This window comes from Pimephales promelas, chromosome 4, assembly GCF_988280905.1.
Source record: "Pimephales promelas chromosome 4, fPimPro1.hap1.1, whole genome shotgun sequence".
In the NCBI taxonomy this organism is placed as follows: domain Eukaryota; kingdom Metazoa; phylum Chordata; class Actinopteri; order Cypriniformes; family Leuciscidae; genus Pimephales; species Pimephales promelas.
In genome coordinates, this window is record NC_142772.1 from 29,197,157 (window position 1) to 29,210,604 (window position 13,448).

At 38.8% G+C, this 13,448-nt stretch overlaps 2 protein-coding genes across 6 annotated transcripts in view; one reads left to right on the forward strand and one right to left on the reverse strand.

Annotated features, from left to right (window-relative positions):
* Positions 1-204: 204 nt before the first annotated feature.
* Positions 205-7,150, reverse strand: LOC120461795 (uncharacterized). 2 transcript variants are annotated; one of them, XM_039650084.2, is made up of 9 exons: positions 6,774-7,150; positions 5,771-5,920; positions 5,503-5,609; positions 5,280-5,371; positions 4,440-4,497; positions 4,271-4,323; positions 4,084-4,155; positions 3,867-3,984; positions 205-3,693 (listed from the first exon to the last, which is right to left on the reverse strand). In XM_039650084.2, the coding sequence occupies exons 1-9, from the start codon at positions 6,859-6,861 to the stop codon at positions 3,328-3,330; spliced, it is 1,104 nt and encodes a 367-aa protein (XP_039506018.2). In that variant the 5' UTR covers positions 6,862-7,150; the 3' UTR covers positions 205-3,327. The 2 variants fall into 2 exon arrangements, with proteins under 2 accessions (XP_039506018.2, XP_039506017.2); XM_039650083.2 differs by having other exon boundaries at positions 4,084-4,158; positions 6,774-7,148.
* A 1,371-nt stretch (positions 7,151-8,521) lies between these two features.
* The window catches only part of lrch2 (leucine-rich repeats and calponin homology (CH) domain containing 2), a 61,550-nt gene continuing 56,623 nt past the window's right edge, over positions 8,522-13,448 (forward strand). For all 4 annotated transcript variants that reach the window (XM_039649998.2, XM_039649999.2, XM_039650000.2 and 1 more), the window contains exon 1: positions 8,522-8,802. In XM_039649998.2, coding sequence (XP_039505932.2) covers positions 8,547-8,802 — 256 coding nt within the window. In that variant the 5' untranslated portion in view covers positions 8,522-8,546. The remainder of the gene's footprint in view (positions 8,803-13,448) is intronic.

The window sequence follows — 13,448 nt, forward strand, 5'->3', positions numbered from 1 at the left end:
GTCAGATGTTAATAAAGTTTAGTTTTTTAAATAGCACAAGTTGGACCATAGCATAAAAATTGCTCAATAATTAATTAGGCTCTCCTAAAGACCCAAACTCCAACTGATGTTTATTAGTAACTGATGTGATAAATGTTTCCGAAGGTCAATATATTATTTTGTGTTCCACAGAAGAAAGTAATGCAGGTTTGGAAGAAACAACAGTAAATTATGACAGCATTTTCATTTTTGTGTGAACTTTCCATTTAATCAACATGTCTAAATAAACCGAAAGACAAATCACACATAAAACACTAGGTTATGATTATATTAAATGTAAACAACTTCTTTTCATATTTACATTTTTTTGTTACTGAGATGAACTCTTCTAGTGTCAGAACGCAATACAGTATTTACACGGTATAACAAGTGGCACTTCATTATCTTCTAAGTTACCTTCAAACGTGTATTTTTCCTTCTTCTTACTTCTAACTTAAAAATGTAAAAGTCTAATCATATAAAAATTTACATTTTCTTTTAAAAAGGATTCTATGGATGTTTGTACACTGCAATAAAACCTCCTTATCCTACTGTCAGAAATGTTCAGATTTCGATTGCTAACACACTGAAATTAAAAATAAAGTTAGTGAAAAATAATAGTTAGTGAAACGCTGATATTCAAGGAGCAAACCTCAGCCCAGATCTGCACAAGCCTCACGTTTTGCAAATTACTACACACACTTTTCTACATTAGACACAGAAATCCAACATGATGTCACCTCTTTGACGTTTGAAAATTTCCAAAATACCACACTTATGAACCAATTGTTCAAACACGGCCATCAAAAGTGCTGCTTAATTTTAAACTCAACCATCAGTTAAGCATTATCAAAAGGTGAGTTTAACTGTCTTCAACAAAAATGGAAGGCAACGTTGCAGTAAGAGGAAGAAGGAGAGGGAGGATGAGAGGAAGAGATTGACCTGGTCACCTGGAGGAGGATGTGGTAAAAAAAAAAAGAAAAGAGGATGACATTTACCAGATGCAATTCGAGCAACATTGTTGTAAACCATAGTTTGACATTGAGAGACTGGATAGAGAGTTCAGTCCAACCTCAGCAGATACAATGTTGCTACAATAAATCTGATATTTCGACAAGAGCACAAGGTTAAAAAAACAACAACTTTTCTCTATTGTTTACAGTACAATCAGTACAATGTAGCCTATACTTAATGACTTCCATCAGCACTTTTCATTACCCATTCCCTGTATTCCATATTTGTGTGCTTCCTGTGAATATTTCGAGGTAATGTACACCTCAGTATAGTGCACTGCACATAGAACCTTTTTACATGTAAATTTACAGTAGACCTATATTGAACTACACAATGTTGTCTTTTTTTCAGACTAAAAGTAAGAATGGAGAAACATCATTGATCACAGAGCAATTTTGAATATACCGGGCCAATGTGGTGGTAACATCACAATGTGTGACGCAATCACACAGAATGGGATCCTTCCTGACAACACAGCCAGCATACTCACATTTTAGATAGACTACACAATATTGTCACAGCAGACGACCAAATGAATGAAGAGCAGATGAGATACATTTTCATTTGGGACAATGTTTTTTTTTTTTTTTTTACTCATCTGCTTTGGTCCAAAACTGGTTTCATGATTCACAATTTTTACTCCAAGACCTCACACCATTCTCTCCCTTCCTTAACACCACTGAGATTTTTTTATACCTAATTGATGCAAGGATGCAACGTCATTCAAGGCTTGCGAGAGAGGACATACTGTAGCCTGTGATGTGGACAAAGTGCTATGGCCTGATACAGCTAGCTAGGCAAAGGGATGATGCTTAGGTTTTTGTCTCCACAAATGTTTTTGTTATTTATGTACTATTTAGAATATGTTCTGATTTTCAGTGCAGAATTAACTTTTGACTGATTTTAAAATGTGGAGAGAAATATTTTGCTCACTATTGGTGTTGTATTAGGTCAATATATTCATGTAACTCAATATTTCTGAAAAAATCAAAATGTCACAAGCGTTTCAAATTTAGCACAGCAGTGTTTAAGAGGTTAAAATAAAATCAGATTATATGAACCATGTGTGTACCTTACACTGTCAAAATTGGGTTTTGTTAAATTATGGTAAAGTTTTGAATGAAGTGTTTTGCTCTGATCATCTTAATCACCCACCTTAATGTGCGGGGCTTTTGTCTAGGCACTGGAAGGTGGTAGCACTAGATGGCGTTTTAATTGGGATCCTAATCAGTCAAAACGTCGATTAAGTTGAATGTGAGCGACTGAAAGGGTGTGTCTCGGTTACTAATGTAACCCTCGTTCCCTGAAGGAGGGAACGGAGACATAGTCCCATCGCCGCTATTGCTGGACCACCGCTGACTCCAAGTTACGTTTGGCTCCTCAACGAAAAATAACTAGTGCGTGCATCCACTTCAGTATTTATTCCCCCACCGCAGGAGCGGAGTGTGTAAAGCATTTCACGCACGAGTCACGACAATTACATTTGGCTCGTTTTAACAGTACTTGAAGATGACAGGCTCTCGAGCGTGATCCCAATCAGTCGACACATCGACTATGTCTCCGATCCCTCCTCCAAGGAACAAGGGTTACATAAGTAACCAAGACGTTTTCCTTTAGCTGAAAACCAAAACTGAAATCGAAAAGTTTTGTTGATTAAATCTTGGTAATCAAACTCCTTATGCTGCTCAGGGTGTCATGGTTAGGCGATAAATTAAACCAGTCGCCATAAACTTCCGTAACTAGCCAACTCTTGATATATCAGTCTAAATTTTTTACATGTTAAACTAACATTATTTTTGTTCATGATGAAGAGCATCCATTTTGCAGCAATGTTGTAACTGTTGTACCTTATCCATGTTGTTCGTAGGAAATAATCACCGTTTCCGTTTTTTGATTATACCTGATGTATTCAGATATATTCGATATTTTTCTCTATGTTGTACACTACCGTTCAAAAGTTTGTGGTCTGTAAGATCTTTTCATGTTTTCTAAATAATTCTCTCATGTCCACCAAGGCTGCATTTATTTTTATTAAAAATACAGTAAATTGGAATATTTTTACAATTTACAACATTTTTTATATTTTAATATATTTTAAACTTTAATTTAGTCCTGTGATAGCAAATCCCTCCAAAACTATTTTGGTCAAAACTGATTTTTTTATTTTTTATTTTTTTAATGCTTGGGATGTTTCAAATTCAAATAGTTAAAAAAATAATTTTGGTTGCCAAAATATTGGTGCGTCACTAACAGTAAACTCCACTAATTCATTAAATTGAACAATGGTTATTCGAATCACTGAAGAATTACTGTTCGACCAGCTCCTCTTGATTCTCCCCTCCCCCTTGTCAAGCCTCGTCCTCCTCTTGTCACACCAACCCCTCCTCTTCCTCTGCCTCTTCCACCCCCCGCAATGTTTCCTCTTCCTCTTCCAGCACCTATAATGTTTCCTCTTCCTCTGCCTCTTCCAGCCCCCGCAATGTTTCCTCTTCCTCTGCCTCTTCCAGTACCTATAGTGTTTCCTCTCCCTCTGCCTCGTTCACCCCTAACAGTGTTTCCTCTTCCTCCGCCTCCTCGAACAGCTCCTCTTCCACTGCCCCTTCCCCATCCTCGCCAACTGAAACTCAGGTCAGTGAATCGGTCATTGAGGGATACGGAAGTCTGCAAAACCAAGTAAAAACAGAGGCTCTAAAAACGGATTAACAATTTAATTGTGTAAGTTTATGGAAAAATAATAACACTTTACTGTCTTTACATACACAAGGCCAATAAAATGTTATAAATGTCTCACTCTCCTACCAGGTGTACAGGCTTTGCCAGATGGCTAAACTCACCTGGTTGGTGGTTGCTTTGTAGTTAAATTGCAGAGGAATCCCCTTAGGTAAAGAAGTACCAACTCCTCTAGATCTGCCCCTTAACACCCCACCCCTCCTAGCCTGAATAGGTGTCTTCCTAATGGAGTGTAAAAAGCAAGAGAGACAAAGAATAGCTAAACAAAGAAGTACATACAAGTGGTGAATTAGAAGCCAGCGAGAAAGTTCATTCACTCACACAGCGACAGGTGCAGATTTAGCATTTGGCAGGGAAACGGTCAGTGTTGAGCCAGATGGTGCTGTTCTTTGACTTCTGTGTGTGTTTGGATGTGGGTGTGACAGACACACAGAGAGAAAGACAATTTGTCAACACACCTTGAGAGTACTTTTTAGAATATGTCATATTCACACGTAAAGAAACTCACCCTCTTATTTTCTGATACTTTTGCAATTTCTCAGCCATTTTTGTGGCAGAAAACTGAAGAAACAAAGACAAAGCACAGGACTGAAGGTTTGAAACATTGTAACAGGAAGGTCAATCCATGTGTAAGTCGTGTGTAATGATTTTTTTTTAATAAAGATTGCCCTTCTTACCCCTCTGTCTAATACAAATGGTCTTCCACCCCTTTGTCCTCTTGCTGACATTGCACCCCTAGAACAACAAAAACATGACTATGACAAAAACCATTAAACAATTACAGCGTGACTACATTTAAAGCCCTTCAGATATTTATCCTTGTTTTAGCATGGGTTCCGGTTGCAGTCTCTTTTTCCAAACTCTCAGTCCAAAGTCTTTTGCATTTTACAACGGATGAATCTCCACCCGTCACTGCGATTGTCATTTGAACTATTCTGGATCCGCCACTATTCTGGATCAAGTGCTGTGAGAAAAGGTTAAAAATCTCCACCTTCAACATCCTCACTCGCAATATGGCCGAATAGCCGAGACTCCTTCTTTATGTGTACAGATATGTGACGTAATGACGCAAAGACATGCTTGAATCTCCCGCGGAAATCCACCAGCAGCACTGGAGTTACAAACATTATTACAAATTTACTGTTTTGAATAGAGCTAAGGCAAGCAGAGAGTTTTGAACTCTATCGTGTTTTGGATATGTACTTGCTCAAAAAATTATTTTGGATAATTTTTAACCCAAAAAAGCTACGGACTGCAGCTTCTTTGGTATTCTTATGTTTTCTATGAAAGTAACCGGAAATCGAGGTTAAAGTGGATATAACGTTATTGACAGGTTACACAATGACACAGGCCATTACACTAGTTAAAATAGCTGAATTCTCTGGATTTGGGATAATGTAAGTACACAAGTCAATAAAATATATTGTTCTAGTGGTTTTTGGACATTTTAATCCAAAAAATCTTACATATTGTGCCTTTAAGATGATAAAGTTGAAACAGAGAAGAGAGTGTAGAACCTGCTCAGTCCGGCTCCTCTTCCTCTACCTCTTCCCCGTCCTCTGAATGTCCCCCTCGATGTGAATGTGGTCTGATCAAACTGTCCATCGATCTAAAGCACAGAGAAAGTAATCACAATAATAATCATTGAAATAAATCTTACAAAGATAACAGGGTGATTCAACCACTGGTTTCAATTACTTAACTCTATTTTAGCCATAGAAACAATAAGACCGTTCATACCGTGGTAGCGGCAGCGGCTCTGTTTAGTGAACCCCCTCTCGACACCATTCCTCTCGCGGATCCCCTTTGTCTTCTCAAACCTCTCAAACCTCTCAACCCACCAGGACCTGTGGGAGAAACCTCTATTAGAAACCACTTAAACAAGTGTTTGTACAGTTTATTTGAAGCATTTTTACAGATCTAGCCAGGCTGAAGTCATATGCCAATTGTCCAAATGTGTCAGCTGTCACTAATTGAAGTGTAAGACAGTCAAGTATCAAATGCTTGCCTTGGTACCACTGCTGGCCTTGCCTGAGTCCTCTCTGCTGCTGCTGTGGAACTTGGTTGAGTTTCTTCAAGACGTTACTCCTGTTAGAAGCACGTTTACTTTTAGCTCTGTTCGCCTTCTCCTCTTTCTTATTCAGCCTTATAATGTCATCTGTGTAAAAACAAAAGGAACAAAGTGTTTTGCATCTTGTTTACTAAAAAGTAAAGATATTTAACTTAAAGATAAATGATTAGATAAAATTAGATACAATTTGGAATTAATTCTTGTTTGAGCTAAATAGGAAAAGAATTAGGTAAATACAGCATGCAATATAGGCACCTTATGTTTTTATTTACTTGTTTATCTCATGAGTGGGTGAATTTTGCTATGGCAGATATGAATGATAAATCTTCTAACAGCACAGCAACTACTTTTTTACTAATGATAATATACTATTAGTGTATCTTGGTGTGTTGCAGATATGTTTTGCCTCGGTATCAGTGTATTATAAATTTATAAAATTTATAAAAACCTATTTGTTTTTGTTTTTTACCCATTTACCTATATTAGGCTACCAACCTATTTGGTTTAGAGCCCTTGGATAGAAAGTAGTCTACTCAAGGTTTACATAACCAAATAAAACCACAAAAGATTTAAAAGGATCAGCTATTCAGGTTTGTTCAAAAAACAATAAGGGTGTGTATTAAAATAGTTGAATGACTGGTGCTACTGTCCGTCATTTACTGAGGCTGGATGAAAGTTTTATTTCACTTACAGCCTATTTAAAATATTAGCTACTTCTTTCTAGTCCTTCACATTTCATTACAGTTACAGAGTCATTTATTATAACGCTGAAGTCAAGGCAAATGTTTTGAGGACGAGCACGTTGGTTTGACAGCTGTTGAATGTATGTGACAGCTGACCACTGTTTCTTTACAACACGTCCACACAGAAGTGAAACCGACAAATCCTGCAGCTGCGCCAACTCATCCAAATCACAATGTCTCGCCTCGCAATTACTAACCTAATGACAAGTCGATTTTGTCTGAGCTTGAAGCGTGAGACTCCTGCATTTGCTCTGTATTCTCCGTCTTTACTTCATTCTCCCCCATTTCGTCTTCAGTGTCGTTGCGCACGCAAAAGTTTCACAAGCGTCGCGTGTCCGTGTTTGACTCGGCTCGAAAACACCCGAATATAGCCTATAGCCTACACGGTAAATTCCGAAATGAATGTAAGAACACAGAAACCACGCCAAAAACGAGACGGACTGTGAAACTTTGCAACCCGGTTTCAAGACGTTTTCCTTGTGTTTATTTGTGTCGATCGAGTGAGTGAGAACCGGAGCCCAGCCCAGCAGCGCGTTGAATAGGAGGAGTGACAACCAATATGACAAGAGCTCTTAAAATAGCGCAATGTCTAATCCTGGTAGGCAGGTCTTTCCAAGCATTGCAACGCAACTAGCGGCAGGAATCCCCTCCCATTGTTTCACGAGTGAGTTCGCACTTATGCGTATTTGGCGTGCTGTCCGAGCCCGAACCAAGAGTACTCCCCCCGTATTCCTGGCTGTGAAAAAAATAAGCCAAGTGAGGAGTCGGGGTGGTGGAGGTATGCTGAAACTGAATGTTAGGTGAGTATGATTCACAGAGTGAATACAGTGATGTAGTGGTGCCTGCTGCCTGTAGAAGTGGGTATACTCTTAATTTATGCTCTTAATTTATGCCCCCAATATTTTTAAGCGTCGTCCCAGCAAAGGATGAATGCTCTTTGTTATAAACCGTGACATGTAATAGCCTAGTCTTGCATTAGTATTGAATATGCAAGACTGTAGAATGCAATGAATACAATAGAACATATAGAATCAATATTCTTGCATATCAGGGCCGTACGTAGGGTTTTCTAAATACCCATCAGGTCCCATAAATTATATTGCTGGGGGGTTGGGGTCATCCAAAAACAGCCGTAGGCTAGGCTATATTTTAGCTACTGCATCTTATCTCACACTGTATCGTTAGGGATAGTTCACTTTGAAATTAATTTTTGATACGTAGCCTACTAGCTTAGGGCATTCAAGATAGTAGGTGTCTTTGATTAACCTCACTGCGCCCTATCTATACTGCGAACACGCGACAGAACTGTAATGATCCCATATTCGACTATGCAGTTTCATTTATCATTACGGGAACAGCTTATTTAGATTCTATCGTGGAGGTGAATGTATGCGACAACATACCATCCTGCATACCAAGCAGAACAACATATTCATACATACTAAAACCCCAAAACTTCAATTTTGATTCAATGTAGACTTCGCAGCAACAAACTTCATATGTTGCAATTTCTCCATTCAGCCGCCAGGGTTCGCCTTTGAGCTGAGGGCCCGTTCTCTGTACCCCATCAAACCGCATCCCTACCACATGAAAGGAGTTAAGACACGCCCTGAGAGTCATTAATCCTTTATTTCACCTCTTTCCACTCAATAATTATCTGAGAGATATTTTAAAAACGAAATCTGACTTAATTATAATTTATAACAAAGCTTTTGAAAGTGCTGTAACCAAGTGCCCATTCTTCTCGTATTACTTAAATTCTGACAAAATAGCTTGCTCTAATTTTGTAAAACAATCCTTATGCTAAATGCCGTAAGTAAGAGCTGTGCTAAATCCTCCGCCTCTTTCCAGTAGCACCCATAGAGAGCACCCCCCCCCCCCCCCCCCCCACGTCCTGTCTGCATCCTCTGCGCATGCGCGGCACGCCAGGCAGGCGGCCCCCTATTATTATTGTCAGAATAATTTCACTTATGAAAATGGCGGCGAGTCAGGGAGCTGTGGGACCTGCGGCGGCTCCACAGAGCCAGCATTATCTGAACGTCGCGCACTGGAGCCCGGGTGTGATTCAACATCAGCAGCAGCAGCAGCAACACCCGTTGCACACCGCCCGCAGTCTGGAGCGCGCACTGGAAGATGCCGTCTGCTCCGGGATACTCAACATCAGCGGAAGAAAACTGCGTGAATACCCGGGTCTTAACTACGATCTGACCGATACTACACAAGCAGGTGGGTCCCGCAGATGTGGGCTAATCTCCCTTCCTGCTCCACTGACCCGATTCTCACGATTCATGTTTTAGGAGGACAACAAAAAGAGATTTAGAGCGTGTACCTTTTTTGGTGCATTTGCGCGGTGTATCAATGGGTGTTTGTGTGTTCACTTAGCCAGTGCACATGGTGCTTGTACAAGGAAAACCGTTAGTATCAGATCACGCTTCATCTCTCATGTTTATCGTAGTTTGAGTGCTGTGACATGGGATTATTAATACTGGCTATGACACTGCGTCTCTATTTGTTTTGGTTTCACATCCCATTTCCCCCCCACATCATATTCCATGAATAAATGCAACTGAGCACTAACGAAAGGAGACATTCTTCATTAACCTTTGCTCCAGTAATCCAGCAGCAAGTTTTAAAATGCAAACCCATTGAAACCTCACTGCACCCTAGCTGCTATCTATATGCGAACACGCGACAGAACTATAATGCTACCTTTATATTCGACTATGCAGTTTTATTTATCATTTATCACGGGAACAGCTTATTTAGTGGATATGGCGTTAAAGGATGGTAAAAACGTCGGTAAATGCAGAGGCTGTAGTGCCAGACAAAAGATGCTATAGCCCTTCGTCTCTATAATCTATCGCGCCTTTCTTCATCCTCTCAGTGTAAGTCAAATTGCAGGCAGTTATGGATGTAATTTAAAAATGCATTTTATTTTCACCAAATGTTTAGTATTATGATTTAGATGTTTGTACTAGTACTAAGAGCTATTGTTGATCTAAATTATCTTTGGTCTGGCAATTCAGAGTCTTTTGGGTACTATGGCTGCACACATGAATATTGCAGTATAAAGCGAATTATAGCTACATTATTGTTTCTGGAGATGAGGCTAAAAATTAAATGGCTGCATCTCTTTCAGAAGTGTCTGTGGTCTGTAATGGTAGTCTTGCCGCAGCAAACAGCCATTCAGATGTGAAGCAGACGGTGGGAGGAGGGACACTAATCCATTCATTCATGCACACCTTACACACAGCATCATGTCTACACTCCCATTCAACTGTATCGAGTTACACTAGTGGATAGGCCTTTTGTGATTATTTGGCTGTCTCAAAACCATTTTAGCTGTGTGAAGGGTCGTTTGTTTATATCAAGTCTTGTGTTTTGATTCTCTCACACACCAGGCTTGTTGGCCGAAAGGAGCCTGTGGCTGTTGTAGATAACAGTAGACGTTCACTGGTTTCCATGTTAATTTACTGTCTGGGTGGTTAGCTTACAGATTGTGTTTGTTAATTGTTGATTGCATACAGGGCTGCTTGTGAGCACTTTTGTTTGTCTGCATGATTTCTGTGGATGTGTTTGAAAGAGGAAATAGTTGGATGTACACCAGACTGTCATCTATAAGAGGAAGTGACTTTGTCGCTGACTCAACTGGAGATGTAGGCCTCTGACTGCATAAAGAGAAGAGAATCCTCATCTTGAAATCTGTGTTCACTTTTGTGAGAATAAGATTGCTTGTGTGCTTGTTAGTTTCTGTGTGTTTGACAGTTTGAGTAGCCTTGAGTAAATGGTAGCATGTGCGTACTAGTGTGGGTCTGTTCCAATGGGTGACCTAATTAACAGTCCTTATTGTCTGTTTGGCCACAAACTTAACACTGGAGTATGAAGATACTCCCCAAGTCTCCGATGTTAAAGTGTGATAAAGATGAAGAATTCCTTCTCTTTGTCTTTCTTGCCATAATTTGTCCCATCAGTTTTCCCCTTTGAAGGGAGTTATTTATGACATGAGTCAAGGAGATAGCTGGCTGCATATATCTTTTTGTCATCATTTGTGTCTTCATCAGTTAACTGGTTCACATTTCTGTGAATATGCATTATGCATCTCATTCAATTTGATATTCGATATCAGTTTCAATCCTTCTTGTGCAGAAAAAGGAACCAAAACTCCATCAGGTGACAGAATGAAGAAAAAAAAAACCTCGGGAGAAAACCAGGCTCAGTCGGGGGACCAGTTCTCCTATGACCAATGATCAAACAGTGTATGATTATGATTCAGAATATGATCCAGTTCCATCTGGTTGAAGGTTAGAGTCATCACGCCGTTATGGAGAAAGGTTTGTTGAGGATCAGTGCCAATGGCCTTCACAGGGGAGAGTCTAGTGAAACAATCTCTGCTGACACTTCAGGGATGCGTTGTGGTCGTGTTTAGGCCAATGTTCTCTAATTTTTTCTTGCTGAGTAAAACTTTTTTCTATTGGGCGGACATTTTTTGCAATGGCAATGAGTCCTAAACAATACCCTTGTGAGATTCTTTATTTAAGCTTATAATATAATAAAATATAGGCCTAATATAAAACCATGCTTGAAACTCCCCCCCCCCCCCACACACACACAAAACATCTATTTAAACTAATCTATTTTGAATTTTTACTTTAATCAAACCACTCTTCTTTTAAACATTATGATGTGTTTTTATTTCACATTCTCTTTGCCTCTCGTATTGAGTTATTTGGCCCGCACATAAGACTCACTGCCAATCACACATGCTCACATCATTCTCTTTCTATGAAACCGGTAAACTGCATTCACCTGTTTTCACTCTATAGCGGTCCACCTTCTGCTCTAGATACGGCCCGGATCTGGCTGATTACAGTAAACCTCTGAATAAACAGAAAGACTAACATTAGCATATAGATGCCATTCTTCTTATGATGTAATGATTACATCAGGTGTTATAGGAAGTGTTCCCGGTTCCGTCTGACATAATTTATGCATCCTATGATCATTTAATTGATTTAAATAATAGAAATGTATAATGTTCTATGTGTATGCCAGATTAAAGAGATGTGTTTTTAGTCTAGATTTAAACTGACATAGTGTGTCTGCTTTTCGGACAATGTTAGGAAGACTGTTCCAGAGTTTTGGTGCTAAATAGGAAACGGATCTACCACCAGCAATCGATTTTGATATACTAGGTATCATCAACTGGCCAGAATTTCGAGATCGCAATAGACATGTCGGCTATAATGTGTTAAGAGCTCGCTCAAGTGTTGGGGAGCTGAACCATTTAGTGTTTTGTTTAAGAGCACTAGTCTAAAACCATTTAGTGTATGCAGTCATACGGAAGTAAACACGGAGAACACTAAAGTAAGCGAATATGTGTTTATTTAGAGTGTGATCTTGCTGCTGAAGCCAGTGAATTTATGCGCAGGCAACATAAAAAAACAAAGATGAGAATATAAAAAAAGAGACTTCTTAAACTCCTTCCTATGACTACCTTTCGCAACTGTTTTGATATTAGGTAGGCCTATGTAAAATCTTTAAAGTGACTCGCATGAGCTCAGAATTGTGACGAATGTTGATCAAATATGCATTAATTTCGTTACTGTTCAGAGTGACTGAGGTCGCATTGCAAATTTTCTGATTTAGTACCACATCATGGAAGTGGCACAAATTGGAATTGAAAAGATATGGTTGCATGTGGTTTTTGTGGTTCACATTGTCTTGAGAAAAACAGATCTGAGTCACATGTGAGCAATAAAAAAACAGCCTTATTGCAGTGGTAAGGTTTGAAAAAGTAGCTGAAGAAGTATGTTCAAAGATCATGTACGTACAAATACTCGTTTCTAAACCGTAAGTCTGAGCAACTGAATGAGAATCTTTATATGACAAAGACTGGCTAGATGTGAGATGGTTGGTTTTATTTAAAAAATAAAAGCTCAGATTTTTTCTACTTTTTTGCTTTTTTTTATATGCATTCTCTTCATGTAGACGTAAAGTGCAAATGGCATTATTTATTAACAATAATATAGAAGATGAAGAAAAATAAAATGCTGACTGGTAATAAATATAGATTTTTTTCCCCTCTTATTATCATCATCAGACTTTTTTTTGCTGTATATAGTATGCAGCACTATAGAATATGCATGTGCAGAGTAGCCTTTCATGGAAATGACTTACATTAAGGCAGTTTGTGGTCATGCATGTATATGAATTATGTATGTGCCAGTTCGTTGTGCACATGTAGTGGTGCTCTTTGGATCCCTGTATTAAAGGCTGATGCAGATGTATGCTTATGCTATCCGTAACCACTTTTAGCAATTCTTATTTAGATTTGACAAAGCACAAGTTCATTCATATGGGTTTCCGCATGTGTGCGTGTCAAAATTTGAAGGGTTGTTTGTACTGGAATTTATATCTGAAAATGCTGCTGCTGCAGCCCAAATGTAATGATTTTTAAAAGTGCCTTGAAGGGATACTCAATCCAAAAATGAATATACTGTTATCATTTACTCATCCACATGTCTTTCCAAACCATTATGCATTTATTTCTTCAGTGGAACACAAAAGAAAATATTTTGAACATATTACCATTTGCTTCCATTTTTTTATGGTTCACAGAGGAAGGTCATATCGTTTTGGAACAACTTGAGTACGGGTTGTAAATGATTATTTTATTTTGGGTGTTCACTTTTGCTCCAATAGCTAAAGAAAAAAAAAGAGCAAATATTGCCTAAAAGAGCAAATATTGAGAAATATCTACAGATTTGCTGTCACTCACTGAACAGCAGTGTTAGGGTATTTACAGTTAAGGACCCAAGGACCAGATATGATTTAATTAGGACTTGGAGTCAAGAGTGGAGTCAATTGAAGAC

Excerpts from the sequence above, each read along its gene's own strand:
- LOC120461795 (XM_039650083.2), bottom strand. The coding sequence starts at position 6,861 with ATGGGGGAGAATGAAGTAAAGACGGAGAATACAGAGCAAATGCAGGAG. Across the intron at positions 4,159-4,270 it reads AAGTATCAGAAAATAAGAGG|AAGTCAAAGAACAGCACCAT; the intron begins GTGAGTTTCTTT and ends AAACACACACAG. Across the intron at positions 3,694-3,866 it reads ACAAAGCAACCACCAACCAG|ACTTCCGTATCCCTCAATGA; the intron begins GTGAGTTTAGCC and ends TTGGTTTTGCAG.